This window comes from Mytilus galloprovincialis, chromosome 4 (assembly GCF_965363235.1).
Source record: "Mytilus galloprovincialis chromosome 4, xbMytGall1.hap1.1, whole genome shotgun sequence".
Lineage (NCBI taxonomy): Eukaryota > Metazoa > Mollusca > Bivalvia > Mytilida > Mytilidae > Mytilus > Mytilus galloprovincialis.
Window position 1 is genome coordinate 69,298,402 of NC_134841.1, and position 22,675 is coordinate 69,321,076.

Here is a 22,675-nt window from a genome sequence, read left to right on the forward strand (position 1 = left end):
GTTTTGAGTGGCCTTGGCCTAGCTGGCAGTAACTGCGAGTACTCTCAGATCAGCAATTAGTGTCTTTTTGTTGTTGGGATATACAAGTACCCGCCACGTCCACTCTGTGTTTAGTTAGATGTATTTCTTTTTTAACCATCCGATGAGTAAGCATTTTTCAACTGATTTTTATACTTTGTTCTAATGTTGTACTATTACACCACTGTCCCAGGTTAGGGGAGTGTTGGGATCCCGCTAACATTTTTAACTAAGCCACATTCTGTATGTAAATGCCTGCCCCAAGTCATGAGCCTGTAATTCAGTGGTAGTCGTTTGTTGATGTGTTACATATTTGTTTTTCGTTCATTTTTTTGTACATAGATCTATGTGGTATGCTCTTTGTTCATTGTTGAAAGCCATACAGTGACCTATAGTTGTTTATTTCTGTGTCATTTGGTCTCTTGTGGAGAGTTGTCTCATTGGCAATCATACCACTGTATGTAATGTATATTTGTGGTCTAGCGATTACTCGTTTTTTGCGCGTATTTAATATGAACGAAACGTTTGCCAATAGGATAAACAAGCAATAATAAAGAAGTCGATGTTTTGTTGCATATATTTTAATGTAATAGAAAATAAGCTACCAATACAAGGAGAGAATTTAAAGGTTACTAAAGCTAAGTTCACACTGCCGATCAGACCAACTCGAGCAAAATAATTAAGTGATCGGGAGACTGGTCCGTCTCAATCGACAAGAATGTTCGGGGTGGTCTACCTTGGTCGTCATCGATCTGACTTTCTACCCGAGAGTCGTAATGTTTTTTTACAAGTATTTGTTTAGATTTAATTTAATTTTTGAAATTTGAATTTCCAAAAAAATGTTTTAAACATTTTAAACGAAAAACAAAATATATATTTACCTCTACTTTCACAGTTGTTCGTTGTCATGGAAATCAGAGTCAATAAGTTTGTTTTCAACTGATTAATTGTTACAGTTTGTCTTTGGTATTTGGTGACTCGGAAATATTTTATGTCTGCTTTTTGTTCCAAAACATAGTTCCTGAAATTGATTTGAGTTTTTAACGCATTACGTTTAGCTGTTTGTGTCTTTAATTTCTTTAACTTAGCATTTACAACACCCTTTTTATCCCAAAAGCCAAGTTTCACAATTTCCTGTGTCAAAGACTCTTTTCTTTCCTTTGATTTTGCTGCCAAAGCTTTGGTTCTGTTTTCCTTATCGATGCTGATTTGTCGCAGTTTTGAATCGAGTTCTTGTATTCTTAGTTTTTCAGTTTCTTTCATACTTTTCAAATTTTTTTTCGACCATGAAATTAGTTCCTCGACTTTTTCGTCATCTTTTTGTTGCAACCAGTTGGCTGTCCGATTCATGTTGTACATAATATGTGCCTCATTTGCTATCTTACTTGCGTTAGGTCGGTGTCTCAGTAACCAGTCTAACTGACCAAACACCCTCTCTGGCAATTTATTGTGGGGCAAAACTGATGAAAATTGCTCACGGTCAGTTTCGTGGTTTCCGGAAAATTGCCCATCTTCTAAATGGTCAGCAACCTTATCTTTCAAAGCCTTACAAACAGATGAGCACATTTCAACAAGGAGAGCTGCGCAGGGCGCATCATTTTCGCTATGCACCAAAGAAGCCCAAACATCATCTTTTTTTATGGCGATATCTGGGAAAGGTACATACTCTCCTGTCAATAGTTCCTGTGTACGTTCAAGGTCAACAGATACGTTCTCAAGATAAGTGACCAAAGTTTGGTATCGTTGGTTCATATCAAAGATATGGGTAGATTTGTTCTCTAGAACTTTCAATAAAGGAGTAGTTATAAATTTGTTGAATATACCAAGTGCACGAAATCCTGTAATTATTTCTGGGACTTTGATGGATTTCAGAACAGCTCTCAACAAACCGTTTAACTTGGATACATGTCCTTCAGACTTGACTTCTGTCAAAAATTTATGAATGTAATCTCGTAAATGAAAAGCTGTACCACCATTATGAAAAACAATATTAAAACGATTTCCGTGAAATGGTTTGATATCTACAGTTTTTATATCATTACGATTCAGATAAGTTTTGAATTCAAGAGATGTGCCGCATTTTTCATCACCACCAACTGCGAAAGCCTTGCAAACGCATCTTAAAGCTCTAAGAATATCGGCCTCACCTGCTTTTTCATGACTGAAATCGCTATCAAAATCTTCGATATTTTTGGTTTGCATGAACACTTTGTTTATAACATCTGCAATATTAACTGTTAGATGTAGACCACAGAAAAAGTTGTACATACGCGATAGAATATCTTTTTCAACATCAGGCAAATCATCGTACTTTTCTACATGTTCCTTCAAAAGTTTCTCTCGGTAGTCCTTTAAAAGCTGGTTAAAAACTATCTCTGTAGCAGCTCTATCAGACATTGTATATTTAATGTTTTTTAGTATATTAAATGATGTGGATGTTTGTAAGTTCTGATCGACTAGACACTTAATCCTGGTTTCAATGTCATTAAGAATACTTTTAAAAGTATCTAATTGTGTCTGGGCAGCTTTGTTTGACATCTGCTTTAGGCCGAGAAGAAAAGGAGTCTTATTCTCATCCGTTGTAATGAAAGAAGAAAATGTTTCTCCAAACTTTCGAGTTTCGTCGGTGTACAATGTCTGATTAGCAGCTGCTGTACAAATTTCTGCAATCTGTACTTGAGATATTGCTAAACGCCGCATATTACAATTAGAAACATAATCCTTTTTAGGATATCGGTCGTCTTTTGATCTTAATCCGCACATACATAAAACATTTTTAATTGCTGGTCCAACTTTCTCAAATGAAAGTCCACAGTCAAGAAGGTCCATTACACAATGATCTGTTTGACTGTTAAAAGTATATTGACCATTTTTGGATTCAGTAGTAAGATCAATTGTACGGTCATTTAAATCTGTAAGATAATCAATCTGCTCTGCTTGCTCATTTACTATTTTTGAATATTTTTTAATTTCGTCTTCATTAACCTTTATTTTTTTTCTGAGTTCTTGTATCTGTATTTCTTGAGTGCTGATTGCTGTTAATTTTTCGTGACGGGTTTTATTGGCAATACCTTCCCAATACTTTATTTTTCCATTCAGCCTTTTCTTTTCCATTCTGCATATGGTTTTAACTGTTTTAATATGCATTTTTTCAAGCAGCAATCTTTTTTCTAAGGATTTTATATTTTTGTTTAGGACGTGTATATTCTTTTTTGCGTCTCTTTTCATAGTAGATCCATGGTTATTTTTTTTTGCATTGGTAGTCATTTTCAATTTTTTCTCTAGGTTTTGTATTATTTTTTCTCGGTTGATATTTTCTATCTTTAATTTTGTATTCTCTGTTTTTGTAACTTTGCTCTGTATTGTTACTTTATTGAAAGCATTTTCTAATTTCGTAAGAGTTTCCTTATTTACAGTACTATTTTCTGTTGATTCGTTGCTGTCAACAATTATTTCATTTGGATAGTTACAGTAAACTTTATTGAGGAACTCATTTTTTCTGTTGTGGTAAGTCCCGTTTCTTGTTTTGGACAGGTTTAATTTTACTTTGTAAAGTTTACGCAAACCAAAGTTAAGCTTTCGAATATTGTTATCACATAGGTCGTCTTTCATTGACAGAAGCTGAAATGACCATTTAAGAAGATAGCGAAGTGACGCTCCATGCTGTCTGCGTAACTGATCTAGTTCAATCAAAACCCCATTTGTAAATAAGTTGATTTCAATTTGGCTAAAGTTTATTTCATTCAGTGTTAATGCTTCATGTTTTTCAGTATTAAATCCAATGTTCTTAAGCATCCCATATTTTTCTTTCATTTTATTTTCCATGTTTTCGGCTCTCTGAAATAAATATTTACATATTCTTTAAACATACCTTTTTATAGACTACATGTACAGATCGATATAATTTTTTTATAATTATTTCAATTAAAAAAAGTTTCTGGTTTGCCTTTTTTATTTAACATTTTTCTTTTTCTTCGTGTTCTTAAAAAAACAGATTTTAATTACAACTGACCAGTACAGTTTTGAAACAGCTGTTACATGTTTGTAAAACAATTTAACATGCTTTAATTTCCTTTATTTTATTTATTTCATGATATAAATGTATGAATACAATTTATTAGTTTCGTGTCTATAAATAGTCTTGATCGGGGAAGCAAGATTTATTTTATCTATTGGTTGCTAAGCTATCGTAAACAAATTGATTTGCGCGACACTTTGCCTTTGCAGTACAAAGGATGGAGATTGTTTAAAAAATATATAAATAAATGCCGTACCTTATTAATGCTTTACTTTATTGTCGGATTTATCTCAATTTTAAATCGAGAAGTTTTATTGTTTGCATTATTATTTTTCCGTGCTTGTAATGGAACAACTTTTAGACCTATGTGTGCAAGCGAAATGTCCGATAATGTCATTTCCCCCCAACTTTTACGTTTGCATCTGGACGACGTTTATAGCGAAAACGTTCACCGTTTTAGAGTGACATGCGGTACTTCAAACAAAAATCGCTTTATCATTTAAAATTTTATTACTAGAAAAGACCGGTTTCTAAAAGAAAAACTTTCATGAATCGAATGAACTAGGTATAAGCTACGGAAAGATAAGGGAATATAACATTTTGTTCGTAATCCTGTAAAAATATAAAATTTAAGGTAGTTAGTGGTTGATTAGAAGCTTTATACCTACCTAAAAATCTTAATGAGCTAAAAAACTTTACTTTTAGTTATCTCTGGTGTATTTCTGATTGCTTGGCTTGAAGCGAGAACAGACGAAATATGTCTAATGCTGCTAAAAAACGGCCGTCTTTCCCGAACGTCGCGAAAAAAACTCTTTTGTAAACGTAAATAAAGGTGAAAAAATATTTTATTTCATGCACATATATTACAATTTGAAACAAAATAGAATCTTTTCTTCCTAAATATCTACTTTTATTCCCATGTTCTGCCTCCAAAACATTATTTCGGCAGTTTAAAGAAAGTTCATTTTTTCATTTTTTGTCCAGTGGCAGATATAACGTCTTTGACGTCGCAATCCCACAGAGTCCCTAAAGTACTAGTATATATTTGTTTAGGGGCCAGCTGAAGGACGCCTCCGGGTGCGGGAATTTCTCGCTACATTGAAGACCTGTTGGTGACCCTCTGCTGTTGTTTTTTATTTGGTCGGGTTGTTGTCTCTTTGACACATTCCCCATTTCCATTCTCAATTTTATACATGACTGTTACACGATTCTCTTAAAATGTGTGCAGCTCTGATTAACTCCCATAACTTTGTTTCTGCAAAAATATATTGTCACTATTTATTTTTAACTGTACACAAATTCCCCCATGTACAGTACGAGTCTGTACTTTTGCAAGGAGGTGTAAAACAAACAGAAGTCTACATAACACAACATAAAAAACTAAAAACTTAGCAACACGAAACCCAATAAAACCTGGGATGATCGCAGGTGTTTCGGATGGGAAGTAGATTCTACATTTTGGTCCCAGAGGATTTTTCAAATATGAAAGTAATTGTGCATTAAAATTCATTATTTCAAAAAAAGCTGATGACTAATGTAGCCTTCAAAGTTAGTTTATAAAACCATCAATATTATATTTTTAGCTGTTTAATGGGCTATTTTTGTTTGACTGTTGTTCTTATTTTTTCCGTATGTCCAGACATTTTTGTAGTATAAAAATAAGAAGATGTGGTATAGTTGCCAATGAGACAACTCTCCACAGTACACCAACTGACACAGAAATTAACTATATGTCAACTTACGGTCGAATGATAACAAACATTTTTTTCATACGCTTTTAGATACAATTTTATAAAAAAAAAAATGAGACGAAAGACAAATAATTTTTATTTGAATTCGTGATAGTTATCTGTAAACAGTTTCAGAAAAGGTATCCTCAAGGGGATTAAAATTCTAGATTTATTTTTGGCCAAATTTTGGAATATATGTGACATCTTTACCCACTTTGTGCAATAATATTAATAAAAAAAGGCAGGAGGTTGCCATGGATACACCAAAAAAGAAATATCTTGAACCATTCAACTACTGGGTATCAGATCTATGGAAAATACTGATTACATGTACATGCATATGCACGTATATGACACAAACAGTAGGCTTAATTTGTAAGAAAGCAAGGAAAGGGGGATGGTAATATTTATGCATATTGCTATCTATATATAGCTAACATCAGTACTAATCTAGTGACAAATCTCATTTTGAAGGAAAAAGAGCAGTAACTCCCATTGAACAAACCAGCGTCCTACTTGCCATGGATACACCAAAAAAGAAATATCTTGAACCATTCAACTACTGGGTATCAGATCTATGGAAAATACTGATTACATGTACATGCATATGCACGTATATGACACAAACAGTAGGCTTAATTTGTAAGAAAGCAAGGAAAGGGGGATGGTAATATTTATGCATATTGCTATCTATATATAGCTAACATCAGTACTAATCTAGTGACAAATCTCATTTTGAAGGAAAAAGAGCAGTAACTCCCATTGAACAAACCAGCGTCCTACTTGCCATGGATACACCAAAAAAGAAATATCTTGAACCATTCAACTACTGGGTATCAGATCTATGGAAAATACTGATTACATGTACATGCATATGCACGTATATGACACAAACAGTAGGCTTCATTTGTAAGAAAGCAAGGAAAGGGGGATGGTAATATTTATGCATATTGCTATCTATATATAGCTAACATCAGTACTAATCTAGTGACAAATCTCATTTTGAAGGAAAAAGAGCAGTAACTCCCATTGAACAAACCAGCGTCCTACTTGCCATGGATACACCAAAAAAGAAATATCTTGAACCATTCAACTACTGGGTATCAGATCTATGGAAAATACTGATTACATGTACATGCATATGCACGTATATGACACAAACAGTAGGCTTAATTTGTAAGAAAGCAAGGAAAGGGGGATGGTAATATTTATGCATATTGCTATCTATATATAGCTAACATCAGTACTAATCTAGTGACAAATCTCATTTTGAAGGAAAAAGAGCAGTAACTCCCATTGAACAAACCAGCGTCCTACTTGCCATGGATACACCAAAAAAGAAATATCTTGAACCATTCAACTACTGGGTATCAGATCTATGGAAAATACTGATTACATGTACATGCATATGCACGTATATGACACAAACAGTAGGCTTAATTTGTAAGAAAGCAAGGAAAGGGGGATGGTAATATTTATGCATATTGCTATCTATATATAGCTAACATCAGTACTAATCTAGTGACAAATCTCATTTTGAAGGAAAAAGAGCAGTAACTCCCATTGAACAAACCAGCGTCCTACTTTACCTTCAGGAAGTTTTTATATTTTTATAACCATTGAGGTCCTCTTTTTTCCTCCTGCAAGTCTCTCATCATTTTGATTTTGCCATTTGCTTAGGGACTTTCCGATTAAATTTTCCTTGTCGTTCAGTATTTTTGTGATTACTATTTATACTTCCCACACAGTGGTCGCCTTTTTAGCCACTGAATTATCTAGATTTTTAGGTTACCTTTGCTGTCTACCCATTTTTGTATGTTTTCTACACTCTCTACAAGCTCTGCCATATCTATTAATCTGTTTATTTAAGCTCTAACCATCTTGCCAAACAATCCAACTGCTTTAATTCCATGTAGATATTTTAAATATTATATATAATTTTACTCAGACCTTCTGTTAACTACAAAATCCAACCAAACAAACGGGTACGTGTCCATTGGATCGACACAGATACTGCCTCAGCTTGCATATAACTTTATAAAGAGTCATTGCTCAAGAAAGGTATAAGTGACACTACCCAAATTCGCACTTGATCTGTGTTTTATGGTATTGCGTTTCATAAAATTTAGTTAAAGGCAAAATAAAATAAGAGAACGGAAACTAGTTATTGGGACGTACGTATACGTACTTACGGACGGACAAGGGTCATTTATTGCTTCCTCCGCTGCAGTGGGTTATCTTAAAAATAATCAGATGTTTTTATTACTGAAATTGTACATACCCGACCAATGCCCGACTATCATTACGACTCTTATACGACCAAGCCGATCTGCTCTGGCAGAGATCAGGCTGAGATCGAGTATAGTTGATTTAGACCAGCTAGTCGAGTAAAGATCGTGTAGAGATCGTCAATTGGTCGGGATTATCGATTATGTATTCAATTATTGGTCGGGTTTGAGTCGTGATGGAGTCGTGAATAATCGGGTAAAGGTCGTGTACAGTCGGACAGCAGTCGGGTAGAAGTCGTAAACAGGGCCGATCATGAATTTGGTCACGTTTAGTCGTGGAAATTTGGACAATCGGGATCATCGAGTTGATCTGATTGGCAGTGTGAACCTAGCTTAACCGCTTCAGTGCTTTTAAATGATTTTTGCTTAGAGAAAGATTGTATCAAATAACTGAAGAAAGGGGATCAAGTGTATGTTGAACATTGATGTCTATCCCAGAAAGATCATGGTCAAACCAATTCTTATTTCTCTGGTAATCCATTGCAGTGATTTGTACTTCTCTGTTTAATTTTTGAAATATTCTTATTTATCTGATTTCCTGATATGAATGCATATACATTTGTACCAGGCAACCACCAGGAATGATATGTTTTCCTTAGATTCTTACGTAGTATACTGAAGATGGATAACAGTAATAAACTGCTTAGCTTGTACCATGAATAAATAGAAGAGGAGAGGCTGATGACGTATCCCACGTGCAGTGGGTATATTAACGTTGTCTACTCTTTGAACACTTGCAAAACCCTTTTAATGAGTTCGTAGGATTTCTGATGCTAGCATTTTTTTTACACCAAATTCACCTCTAGTAGTGGCAATTTAAATGTCCATCCTTCATCTCGGTCGATACATATTTCATTTACAGTAAATATATTTGTATGATATCGAATTTGTTCTTGACTTAATCTATCCTGAATGTTTTTATATAGTGAGAAACAAATCCTTGTGAATGTGTATGAAATAGTTGCCACTGGACTTAAACAGATGATAATTATCAATCAAACTTGGTCACAACAAGCTAGAGTTTCCGATCTCCAAAACTATCGTCTATTACAATGTCTCTAGATCTTTTGTATGAATTATTCATAATAGGTCAAAATTTCACATTCAGACAATAAAACACATCCACTTGAATTATTGTAAAGATTGGTGTATGAAAATTAATCTAAAAAAAAACTAAGGTGATGGTATTTAACAAAGCAGGCAGGCATATAAAACATAATTTTTATTTTGATGACATGTTGATAGATTGTGTTCAACATTGTAAATATTTAGGTATAACATTTAGTGCATCAGGATCTTTTTCCTTTGCTCAGAAGGAATTGTACAATAAGGCATTGAAAGCATACTACAAGCTACGAAAGGACTTTTTATCACTGAATCCCAATATCAAAAACAGCCTCCATGTATTTTATTATACAATTAAACCCATTCTTTTGTATAGTTCGGAAATTTGGGGCTTTTTTAATCCTTTCAAAAAAAAATTAAATTCTCAGACTTCTACAGTTGATCAAGCCTATCCTAAACTTTTTTTCAGAAAGATTACATACGAGATTTTGTAAATTATTACTAGGTGTGGGGAAAAGAGCAACAAACATTGCCACTCTTTCAGAACTTGGGAGATTTCCTTTACATTTTGATATCACCAAATCTATGATCAGATACTGGCACCGGCTTGAAAATTTGGGTTCATCCTTTCCCTTACTAAAAGATGCATATTTAGAGTCAAAGCTATTATTTGAATCAAAAATTCCCTCTTGGTATGGATCTTTAAACTATTTGCAAAAATAAATAAATGGGGTTGACAGTCTAACCTTTGCAAGCAACTTTAGATTCAAAATTTTAATTAAAAAGTTTTTGTATGAGCACTATGAAATACAGTGGAGAAACCAAATGCACAATTGTGCTGATGGGAAGCTTTGTAGCTATAGCACTTTTAAGACTCATTTTGGTCTTGAAAGATACCTTACTATATTACAATCACCTGAGCAGAGGAGAAATTTCACTCGATTGCGTATTTCTTCTCACAGACTAAGAATTGAACAAGGTCGCTATCAGGGTACTCTCCGACAAGACAGAATATGTCTCAGGTTCACCTCAAATGAAGTTGATGATGAAAAACATTTTTTTATTCTCATGTACATCATCTCAAGATAAGAGAAATTATTTGAATTCCACTATTGACTCACTATGCCCAAACTTTAAGCATTTGATTCCTAGCCAAAAACTAATATGGCTTCTTAATGTAGAGAATCTTGATATTTTGATATCTGTCTATGAGTTAATTGATGAAGATAAAATACAACTTAAAAGATAAATATTTAATCAGGCTTTCTGCACTAGGCACGAGGTTGGCATGGTGGAGTACAGGACCGTGGCACATCGTACAAGTACTATTACCTTCTTGTTTGTATAATTATTATTTTTTATTAAACTGGTAATATTTTATCTTTTTCGTAATTTGTGCACTTTGGCATGTCAATTAGCATTGTCCCTTGGTGCCTCTTGCAGTGTGTCACTTTAAAGAGTACTGACTCCTCTGCACTAGGCACGAGGATGACATACCATTTATGTGCAACTTCTTACCATATCTTACCATATCATTAATGTCCCGATACACATTTTAATATGCACCCACCATGCCATATAGCACCGTCCCTTGGTGCCTTTTGCAGTTCAACTAGATATATTTAGCCTACTCACAGTATTTTTTTTTTTGTTACTTTCCAGAGGTGTGCCTGAGACAAAGGTTTTATATATATACTAATATGTGAAAACTGTTGTTTCTTATTTGTGTTTGTAACTTTGTGTTGTTTATTATATTTGTAAAAGAATATTATATTACAATGATATTATATTATGCTCCTTGTGAGCCCATTTTATGGAAATAAAGCATCTTCTTCTTACAAATGTTGAAATTGAAGAGAAAACAACACAAACTTTTTTTTGCAAGTATTTAAAAACATTTATTTTGTAAGTATTTAAAAACGTGAATTTTTGGTCCGGATTAGACGAGGTCTAAAACCGAGTTATGATATGGTGAGGACGGTCAGGGAAAATGGGTCCCTAATGTATGTACAATGTAATCAATTCCTCCTACAGTTTCCAAGATCACAGTAACTTCACAGAAAGATTGTACATAGACTGAAAACACAAAGAACCAAAAGCAGGAAGAAAAACAACTTTGCCTGATGAAGTTAAGCACTTGTTATTATGGAATTATTTGAGGAGTTTTTACTTTTTATATTTCAAATAATTTAAAAGTTCAGTTTTGAGCATTTTCGCATGGTTAAGAAATATTCTGCGCAACCCTGGAGTATTTCATCTTTATTTTTTATCATGCCAAATCATGTTTTCTGTTAGTATTTTTTGGTATTTTTATTGTTGTTATGGTATGAAAACAAGCATTTTCGTCCTATGTTGTAAAAATAAAGCCCACTCCATTTTAAAACGAAAGATATATCAAAACACTACATAACATCAGAGTACATAATTTTATACAGTACAAAGTATTACAGTTTACGATTGTGTGTATCTCGTTTATCACAAATTACTTTAAGTTAGCTTGACTCCAAGGATACTATTAAAGTAAGGCAAGTAGAAAAATTGTGAATCAGTGGCCTTCGTTTGATGCTGTATACTAACTTGTACAACAAATGGAAATTTTTAACGACCTTGACTAGCTATACAGCTCTTGCACAGTATACTTGTATCATATATGTTTATCGATTTATATACTCCACAAACGTATGTCCCACTAAGACAAGTGCTTTACTGACTGTCTGAGGAAGACCAAAAGAAACCAAAGTATTATAGACCCAAGTCACCCTTAGTATGAAATTAGCGATATAACAATAGAGAATATAACGAATTTGCCGAGTTTGCCTCACGGGTAGTATTGTATTACGGATGGTGCACCTGGTCTGGTCCTATTTTGAGTCCATGCGATTCCAACGCATGTTCTTTTCTCTTAGTTTGTTTATTCAAAATGGTTTACGAGTTTTAACAACGGTAAACAAACAACTCTTATTTATTACTATTATACTATTCTAAAAGTATCCAGTTAATCGTTTGGTAGTCCTAAAATACATCTTTCTTATAAGTTTCCCTGAGGCAAGAAAAGTATATGTCCATCAAAAGGCTTAAGGATATTAATCTAGTAAAACAACAATTGTTTATGAATTATTTTAAATACGAAACATGACAAATGACGAAATTTGACGAATATAAATTATACCATTAAATATACATATATTAGTTACAATTAAACTAAGACCTTTAAGGATAAGGCGATGAAGGACGTTGCTTTGTCTGTGAGTTTTTTAGCTGGGTTTCTTCTTAAGTTTTCATTATGTGCAGTTGAAATACCGGACACTAAAATAGTAAAATTACCGGACACTAAAATAGTAAAATTACCGGACACTAAAATAGTGCATCAAACGATACAGGATTCTTTTGCCTGTCGTAAAAACAATCCAGCTTTATCTGTCTCTATTGTGAAGAATGGAAAGATTGTGTATGCTGATGGTTTTGGGGTGAATTCTTTAAAAACCAAGGAACCAGTAACAAATACCACACTTTTTGGAATAGCATCATTGACGAAGGGGTTTACGAGTGCACTCTTGGCAAAACTTACTGACCAGAATAGAAAGTAAGTTTAACTATCTTAAAGATTAAAACTACGAGAAAAATATGTACTGACAAATTATTTCAAGATAGAACCAATTGAATGACAAATTATTTAAGGACTTTTTTAAACATACGTTTCTGAAACAAGGTTCAAAGTTATTGTTTTGTTCGTTGATGTAGTTCAGCCAACTATCAGTTGGAAAAATACGATGGATTGAAATATTTCAAGCAAAATATTGAAAGAACTTTTATGGTGACAAGCATTTTTTTTTTGTCGGTTTGATGTCTCATTGACATATATCCCTCGTCTACTTTTATCATATGTGTTATTTCAACATGTATTTTTCATTTGATTTGAGTAAATACCAATTGCATCTTCTAAAGAGATATTGTTGTTGATCACGCAGACACCTCATTCTATGTATGTTATCTCTGGATATTACCGGCTCAAACAATGACCCGAATAATTCAGTCGTTAAATTCGGTTGATCTAGAATGGCTGCATTCGCGCGGGAGAAAATTAGGCACGAATATGGATTGAAATATTCCGAGTTACTCAACCAGTTTCAACCAGTTTTAAGTTGCACTGGGGTATCTAGTTCCACATTGCTTTTATCTTGCAAACCTTAAATCGAAACTTTCCACGGGCAGTTACCTTTATCCAGTTATCCTTTATTCTTAACCCGGATTTGGAAAAAAGTAAAATCACAAAAATACTGAACTCCGAGGAAAATTCAAAATGGAAAGTCCCTAATCAAATGGAAAAATCAAATGATAAAACACATCAAACGAACGGACAACAACTGTCATATTCCTGACTTATTACAGGCATTTTCAAATGTAGAAAATGGTGGTGTGAACCTGGTTTTATAAGCGCTAAACCTCTCACTTGTATGACTGTCTATTATAATTGAAGACATTTTTCAACGAAACCAAATAATTCATAGTAGGTCTCCTGATTTTTTTTATTTTAATCTGGATATATATGATTTAAAGTATTTTCTTTTATATTTTGAAAAAAATACTACATATTTAATTTCCTTCAGGAATCTGGTGGGTTTTATTCAAGTTTGAAAATATTTATCATATTTTATCAAAAATATATCACGCAAATAGTATTGTGTAATATCTTTCATTTCTGTATATCAAGTATATAAGTTGTATGTATTTTGTGTATGTTTATATTATTTGTCACAAACTTATTGTTCAAAGTTTATATGACAATAAATATTTGAAAAATTTGAACTATGGCAGTATAAATACATTGCATCATAGAAGTTTTATACATGATGTATACTACCATGGTTGTACAAAGGAGGGCACATATATTAATGTATGTCGGTTGTACTGCCGTAATAATATTATCAAAAACAAAATGTTGCATTGAGATAAACAAGTTCAAGTTGAACAAAAATAGTTGTGACGCGAATTCACATGATATTTGTCATTTCATTTCCCTTTCCCCCGCTGTTTCTTGACAGTCGTTTCATAACAATCTGGTTATTGGCGACATGTCTTGTTTAATGTGTTAACAAGTAAATTATATTGTGACCTATGACTATTCCCGAGGTCATTTTACTTTCAATAGAAATGGTGTAAATTAAAAAAAAACATGAACTTTGATGACAGTATACACGGTATTGTACATTGTTATTATAAAGCGTGATTGTAAGTTGACTTGTATAGTCATAATGTTTAACTGGTAGCGCTAACAATTAATTATATACAATATTTATGTCGGTCTCAAGAAAAAGAAGCAGCCCAGCCTGGTACAAAAAGGCCGCTTTTCGGCAACATTTATAAACGGAATAAATAATCTTTATTTAATGAATGGCTATTATTTATTTTGATTTTATTGAACCATAAAACTAATTTTTGACTCTTCACATTGAATAATCCGCGAAGCGGATTATGTAAAATGTGAAGAGTCAAAAATTAGTTTTATGGTTCAATAAAATCAAAATAAATTATTGCCATTCATTATAAATAAATTTCTATCAAAAATAAGGCTCAAAGAACTTTTTATATTATTTATCTTGACAATAACAACGTACACACATGTTGGCGTATGAATACACAACGTCAGAGTGGGCGTGTCGCCATCAAAATTGACAACATTGAAAATAAAACTAATAATTTTAACCAATCAGAACACAGTAAATACACAAAATTTATTTATTGCCATATAAACAAATGAAACAATTTTGACAAACTAAAAAAACACAAAAAAAACAAAACTAACATACACTCATACATATAATATATGGGTATAATATATATAATATAGTGACAAGTCAAAATACAAATTACAACATATCAATATACCACAAAACTTTTAACCATTGTAAATAAAGAGTCCCCTGTCCCCAGTTCCGTTGACTGTTTTAAAAAGGAACCTAAACTTTGTACCTGTTGAAAATTTGATGGATTGCGTATATATTGTAGCTTTTTTTTTAGTAGTGCAACTCATAAAGTCGGGATTTTGAGAGGCAATTTCAGAGAAGTAATTATTTCTCAATGAAAGAAGAAGTGAAATTCATCATCTATATTTTTTTTATAGGGCAAAAATTACATAATCTAAGATTTCGTGGTACTTTTTTTTATATCTACCTAATTCAAGTTCCAGACTATAATCACATATTCTAAATTTAGTAATAGGTTTACGAAATTCAAAGTTTGAATATGACAAGTAAAATTCTGTCTCAGTATCTGTTTTGAGATCTTTGTAGAGAAAAAGTTTATTATGTTCACATACATTTTCAATATTAGTTTTATAGAGGATTTATATTTATTAAAATTTCCTCCTTTGCTAACATTGTTTAGAGATTTGACTTCCTTTAAAGTTTTACAAGAAAACAACTTTTGGGGATCATCTATCTCTTTGGGGATAATATCTTTGGCATAGGGGGTAATCATTTTGAGAATCTAACATCTTACAATTTTCAAATGATTCCTTTAAAAGAGGATTAATATCTTTAGTGTGTAGCCTAGCCAAATAAAGTAGAGACTGGACTTTAATATAGTTTTCTATTGGTAACCTCCCAACTTCAAGACTAGAGCATAAAACATATCACATTACGTATACCAGACGACGATGATGACGGACAACTGTTTAGCATCCAACTGCAAATTAAATGCATATTCAGAACAAGAAAACTTATGTGATATGAATAGTATAATGTTATAATTAGTCGTACATTTCATTACTACTAAAATAATAGTGTTTTCATCAAGAACGCTAAGACTTAGAAGTTTGGGCGTGCTTGATGAACATAAAATTAGAAAAGCTCCTCGGTGCAGAATATTTAATTTTTATTTGCTTAAAGAATTTGCTTTGTTGATTACAGCTACAGTTTGAATAGCCGAGTAGCAGAGTTTTATAAAAACTACCCGGTCTTTGATGGATATCTTAGGTCTAAATTCGCTACCATCCGGGACCTTCTGTCACACAGAATGGGGATACCAATGCATAATTTTATACGATTTGATAGTACATTGAATAGGAAAAATCTAATCAGGTAAGTTTTCATATTGTTTTTTGCTTAAATGATAGTTATACAAAGTCATGTAAACAATAAATTACTTTCTAGTCGCTGTCAGTGTGTGGATCTACACAATCCAAGGACGTAAAGCGTAGTTAATGTGTGCATGTGCAATGTATATTAACTTAAGGAATATTTATTTAAATGGAATGTTCCTATCAGTCATGATATATAATATTGTCTACTTCCGTTTCCCTACTAGTTCAAAAGCTACATTTCTATATTGTACAGAAATAAGCTTTGAATGCAGTTCCCGGATGTTTTACCTTGTTTCCGGACATTTATATGGCTCTGGTGCCCGAAGTGTATATACGAAATATGGCTTTTTATGAACCATGAAAATAAAAAAATCAGATGTAGCAGTTACTTAATTCACACACCAAATGGTTTAGTGATTTTGGTCAGTTGTCTAAACGATAATTATACAACTTTGAATTCGTCAAATCTTTAAATCTAGCAGCTCATTGTACGTAAAACCCTAGCATGACCTTTTTGTAAATACCGAACGTGTGAGACATCATGGATAGTCAAGCTCTGTGACACCCGTAATTATTTTATAGCGTATAGGCAACATCATGCATCTTAACTATATTTGAAAGTGTTATAAGTTATAAGTATTACATTTTGAGCCATACAATAATTGTTTTCTTACTTGTTGTATTTCATTGTATCGAACAGACGTCTGATGGAGCTAAAACCAAGAGGACGATTCAGAGACAGTTTCTACTACAGTAATATTATGTATGGACAGGCTGCAAGACTTGCTGAAAAAATTGGCAAAGCAACATTTGAAAATTTAATACAGAACCATTTTTTTCAAAAACTGGGAATGACAGATTCCGACTTCTTCACTACTGCAAATGAAAGTTTAATTGACCTAGCCCAGGGTTACCTCGATGTCTATGGAGAGCTACATCCGGTCCCGTTTGAATTGTCAAGGTAACGTAAATAATTCATTTATGTGTTTAAACCCCGATTTACATGTCTTAATTTAAAACTTTTCTAAAATGTTTATTCGACGAAAATATAAACTTCAACAAAATAAGAACCTGAATTACATTTTTATTTTGCATTTTACATTGAAAATATTTATTTTTAATAGTTTAGTTTTAACATTTTTATTAATCATGGATTCGGGAAACAAGTTATTGAGACTTATATTAATCCATTTCAACCTTTCGGTTGCGAGTTCTGCCTTGTAGTTGCATTAGCCTGCTCTTTTTCGAAATCTACAAGGGTGACTGTCTTTAACGTGAAAGAGATGTGGCTCTCTCTTAAACGGATCAGCCATTTATCGTCCTCTTCCGACGGACTATCATCGTATCTCGAGACCATTGTTATTACTAGTAAGTAAAGAAAGCATTCCCAAAATGTATGGTACAGTCCGTAACAGAGAAGTGATCGAATTGATGTTTCTTTACCGTCAAAATTAGCTACGTTATCGACAAACTTAATTGAGTAGTGACCGAACTATTGGTACTTTAACGTTAAAAAGATTGACAATGCTGACAAACTTTCATGTGTACAGTCGATAATCAAGTTTAATACCGATAATATTGAAAATAATTCTAATAATATGAACTAAATATGTCCATGTACCATTTCGATTGGGCGAAAAGTAGTCATTTCTTCAAAGTCAGAACAGAAAAAAACAATTTATGGAAGGACGTCTTGATAGTATTATTTCCTTTACAATTTTACCCAAAACTAAAAGAAATATACTGGTAAACAATTAAAAAGGTGTTTGATAGGAATGAAGTCCTTTATTTTTACAATTTGTACCGTATGTGTGATGGATTTGAATTCAATCAATAACTTTGAAATGTTTTCTCATATGTATACACAAAAGGGAGGACTGGTATTTGTACTTCTGTTAGAATATGTCTTCGTCCGTTTCACATGCCAAACTTTTTTCTAGTAAAATTTAAACGGGAAAATTTTTGTTTGACAATTTTTTTTGATATGACAAAATAACGAGCAAAACTATTTCTTGCAATGGCACACACAGAGAATATTTTTTTTTAGTAAAAATCAGTAAAAAAAATTTTCTCCAAAATATACCATGGCCAGGACCTGACAGTTTTTAGCAGTGTACAAATGAAAATCGTCCGGAAAACTGCGCTTGCTGTCATATTGAGGGATCATGCAACATTTCACCTATTACCCATAAACAACATAGGTTCTCAATTACTAAAAAAAGTTCTAAAAGATAATTTCAAATCAGAGTAAACATTAACTTCCTTATATCCAGTCGAATTTGTCTATAGGTTACACAAAGCTGGTTCTTAAAACGTTTGTATCAGGGAAAACATTTTTCTTTGACTTTTAAAATATGCAGGGGAAACGGATTTCACATATAATATTCCGTATTTCTGATTTTTTGTTCGATAACGTAAAGTATACGACTTTTTTTTATGACTACGTGAACTTGTGCCATTTATTTTTGCTGGTCTTTAGGAAGACAATTTACAATTGTGCAGTAAACGGAGGCACTTATACATAACCTTATAATTCTGTTTCGAAACAAAAATAAATTCCCAATATATAAATATACATATATGAATATACATGTATTATATGTCGTGTACATGATTGGATTTTGTAGATATAACTACCGCACAGAAAAAGTATCATGGATTTCGAGGCTTTCATATTCAAGGTTTTGAATCCTACCCTTGTTGAAAACCTGTGGACACCTCTACAGTTCCTTAAAACATCAATTATTTTTTTGTAAATTGAGTGCCGTCTCCCTGAACATGCTAACACTTAAGTCATATCTTTTCATTTTCATATTTTTTTCCCTGTTTGTCTCTGTTGTCTTGATTGTTGGAACGATTAGTGGTATCTAACAATATTTATGATCTGGGGTATTCTGTATCAGACGAAAGAAAAACTATTACAGTGTTGAATAATCCCATACAGTGCAAGCAGTATATAATATCTACATTGAGCAAATCGATGAGGTCATGTTTATTGTAGAAACGATGGATGCGACCCCGATAAAGTCAAGGTCAAGGTCAATGTCATTCAATCAATGAGTATTTATGCAATTCATAATGAATTTATCTGAGTCGCAGTCATCGTTTGTACAATAAACATTTCCTCGTAACAAATGATAGAAACTTCGGAGATCCCGTATTTGATCCTTTACCGTTAAAATGAAAATACCAATGCCAGAGGTTGATTATAAAAAATGTTTTACTGTGTTAAAAAAACTTCGACTTAAACAATGAAAACTTACACGTTGGACATGAAATATTTTGTCGATGAAAAAAATTAAATTATGTCACTCTGAAAAAAGTTTGTCGATATTGTGACTTATTCTGACGGTAAAGAAACGCGAATTCGATCACTACTCTGTTACGGGCTGTACAAAGCTTTGATTCCTTTACATTTTATTCTGTGCACATTACTTGGTAATATAAAGATATAAGAAGATTTGGCATGAGTGTCAATGAGACAACTCTTCATCCGAGTCACAATTTGTAAAAGTAAACAGTTAAATGTCAAAGTACGGCTTTCAACAAAATGACATGACTAACAGGAAAATATACATGTCCTTTTTTCATATTTCTGATTTGCTCCTGTTGTTTTGTAAATGTCTGATACCCATGTTTTGAATTTAGTTTTTATATTGCAGGAGATGGAGTGACTTATGTGGTGCGAACTGTATTCTTAGCAGCGCAGTAGACATGGCAAAGTGGATGATGTTTCAATTGAGTCATGGCAAGAACCAAGATGGCCGCCGAGTAATGTCCGAAGATGCGCTAGAAGATACTCATAGACCAGAGAATGTGTTGGCCAAGTCTTCACTATCTAAATATTATACGAAACCAAATGTACCAGAAACATTTAGTCAAACTGGATATGCTTTAGGATGGAGAACAGGACATTATAGAGGTAAAGTAACGTGAATAATCTAGTCATTTTTCGTACGTTAATTTACAACAGTACTAAAATATTTATTATTGAAATCACATTTTTCATAAAGTTATGTGCATGTATAACATGTACTTGTATTGACGACATACAAGCTTAATTAATATTGCATGTTCAAATAAGGTGAAGTGGTATGATAACCCATGAGACAACTTCTACCAGAGACTAAAGTACAATGAACTAGGATGTAAACAACTATAATTGGTCACACTACGGCCTTAAAAAATGAGCAAACAGTATAGATACCATAAAACTTGACTAGACAAAACATGGAACAATTCTTAAAAAAAAACATACATGAAGAAAAGCAAAAATTTAAATATCTAGGTTAAAACTTAGGGACATTCAAAGCAAAGCATTAACGTTAACCAACAACTAAGTAATCAATTTTGATTTATACTGTATGAATAGTAAATTTGCAAGTACGTTTTTCCACTGTAAGAGTATACTTCCTGGATTTTCGAAATTTACTACATAAAATCATGCTAAACAAAGACCAAAAGATATAAAGCACTCAACAACGCACTTTAAAAGAATACTGATAAAGCAAAACAAACAAAATTTAAAGCAGTGTGTGTACTCGTTGCTGCGAAAGGATACTAAGCAGTTCCATGTGCCACTGATGACATCCATTATTTGCTTCCGATAAGTTGAAATCTTATTATTAGAGGTATCTAGTTGTCATGCTACGATTGCACATTGTGGCTAAGGTAGTTGATGATATCAATTTGTAACATTTCATATAGGTAAATTGAGAGGGACTGTAAACTAGAAATAATTAATATTTTTCAGGTTACAACATTATAACACATACTGGTTCATCATGGGGTTACAAGAACATGATTACACTCTTTCCTGATATGAATGTCGGAATATATACTGCCATGACAGGTGATGACGAAGACTTCCTGTACCGGTACAGTTTACACCAGTATTTAGCAGATATGTATTTGGGTGTAACTCCATGGTTGAATACCAAATCGATATGTTCCTTCCCAGAGCCATGGCTACCAGTCAAACCAAAGAGAAGTAAACCAACTATAAACAAGAATTTAATGCCAAAAAGAAAATTAGATGATTATTTAGGAATTTATGAAAACCCGGCATACGGGAAAATTGATGTGTTTATACTTGATGAAGCAAATAATAAAAATAAGCTGATCGCTGAATATGGCTATACTGATCTTATCCTATATCCAAAATCTAGTGAAGATGATTTTTTCTTTGAAACTGATGGAATTGCAGCAATGCTGATAAACTTTGGCACTATACAATTTAAATCTACGAATGGAGTTATTGATAAAATGAGAATTCCAAGTTTTGAACCTAAAGATCCTCCAATATTTAAAAGAATAGACAAACCAAGATCAAAATCACCGGTCGATCCGACAGATCCGGAGCCAGTTGTTCCGAAAGATCCACTTGTCCCATCAGATACATTGATGACCAAAATTCCACCAAAATCTACAGGGCAAGAAAAGACAATGCTCCAGAGCAAAACTGGCGTATCTAAAGGACAGAAAACAATCAAAGAAATAACAAAAGCAGATCCAGACCTTATAAATACTGAAACTAGGAAAACAAGAGTAGAAAACGTACCAGATAATCTATCTGAAAACCAACCTGACTTATCTAATACCGAAACAGTTGTGCCCTCAAAATCCAAATCAACGTATCAAGGAACCAAAACAGGTGTTAAAAATGTAAATTCGGATCTTCCAAAACCTGACCAATCAGGACTAGTGAATAAGGTTGCAAAAAGTACTGAAAAGGTGGAAAGTAAAATACCGGTGAAAAGTGAAAGTTCTGTGGATACTAGCAACGTTCCTCTCAAAACGGTTACAACAAAGGAAACTGTTCAAACAAGCACGAAAAAATCAAGACGACAAAGACAAACACCACCCCCATCAAATATACAAAAGAAAGCAGAAACGGTCACAAATCCTCCGCCATCAAATATACAAAAGAAAGCAGAAACGGTCACAAATCCTCCGCCATCAAATATACAAAAGAAAGCAGAAACGGTCACAAATCCTCCGCCATCAAATATACAAAAGAAAGTAGAAACGGTCACAAATCCTCCGCCATCAAATATACAAAAGAAAGTAGAAACGGTCACAAATCCTCCGCCACCAAATATACAAAAGAAAGCAGAAACGGTCACTAATCCTCCGCCATCAAATATACAAAAGAAAGCAGAAACAGTGCCAAAGCCAAAACCAACAATTGCAGATCAAAAACCATCAACGCCTGCTTAAATACTACTGCATGAGTATAACACGTAAAACAATAAAAGATGAAATGAAATGACGACAGTCATTAAAGGACCTTTTTGATGGATAGTTGTCTCATTGGAAAAGCAAGTGACTTTGAGATGAAGAACAGCAATAAAAGTGCTGTTCCTTTGCTTTTTGTGTTTTTATTTGTGCTTTTGCTGTGCATATACTGATTTTTATTTATCATGGAACGCTCAGAGATACATTTGTACCATGTCCTCTCTTTTCTATGTAACAC

At 33.1% G+C, this 22,675-nt stretch overlaps 1 protein-coding gene across 1 annotated transcript; it reads left to right on the top strand.

Annotated features, from left to right (window-relative positions):
• Positions 1-12,304: 12,304 nt before the first annotated feature.
• On the top strand, positions 12,305-22,568 carry LOC143072819 (uncharacterized). The gene is made up of 5 exons (XM_076247923.1): positions 12,305-12,702; positions 16,028-16,198; positions 16,901-17,161; positions 19,863-20,122; positions 20,954-22,568. Exons 1-5 carry the CDS (start codon positions 12,344-12,346, stop codon positions 22,417-22,419), a joined length of 2,517 nt encoding a protein of 838 aa, XP_076104038.1. The 5' UTR covers positions 12,305-12,343; the 3' UTR covers positions 22,420-22,568.
• The last annotated feature ends 107 nt before the right edge of the window (positions 22,569-22,675 follow it).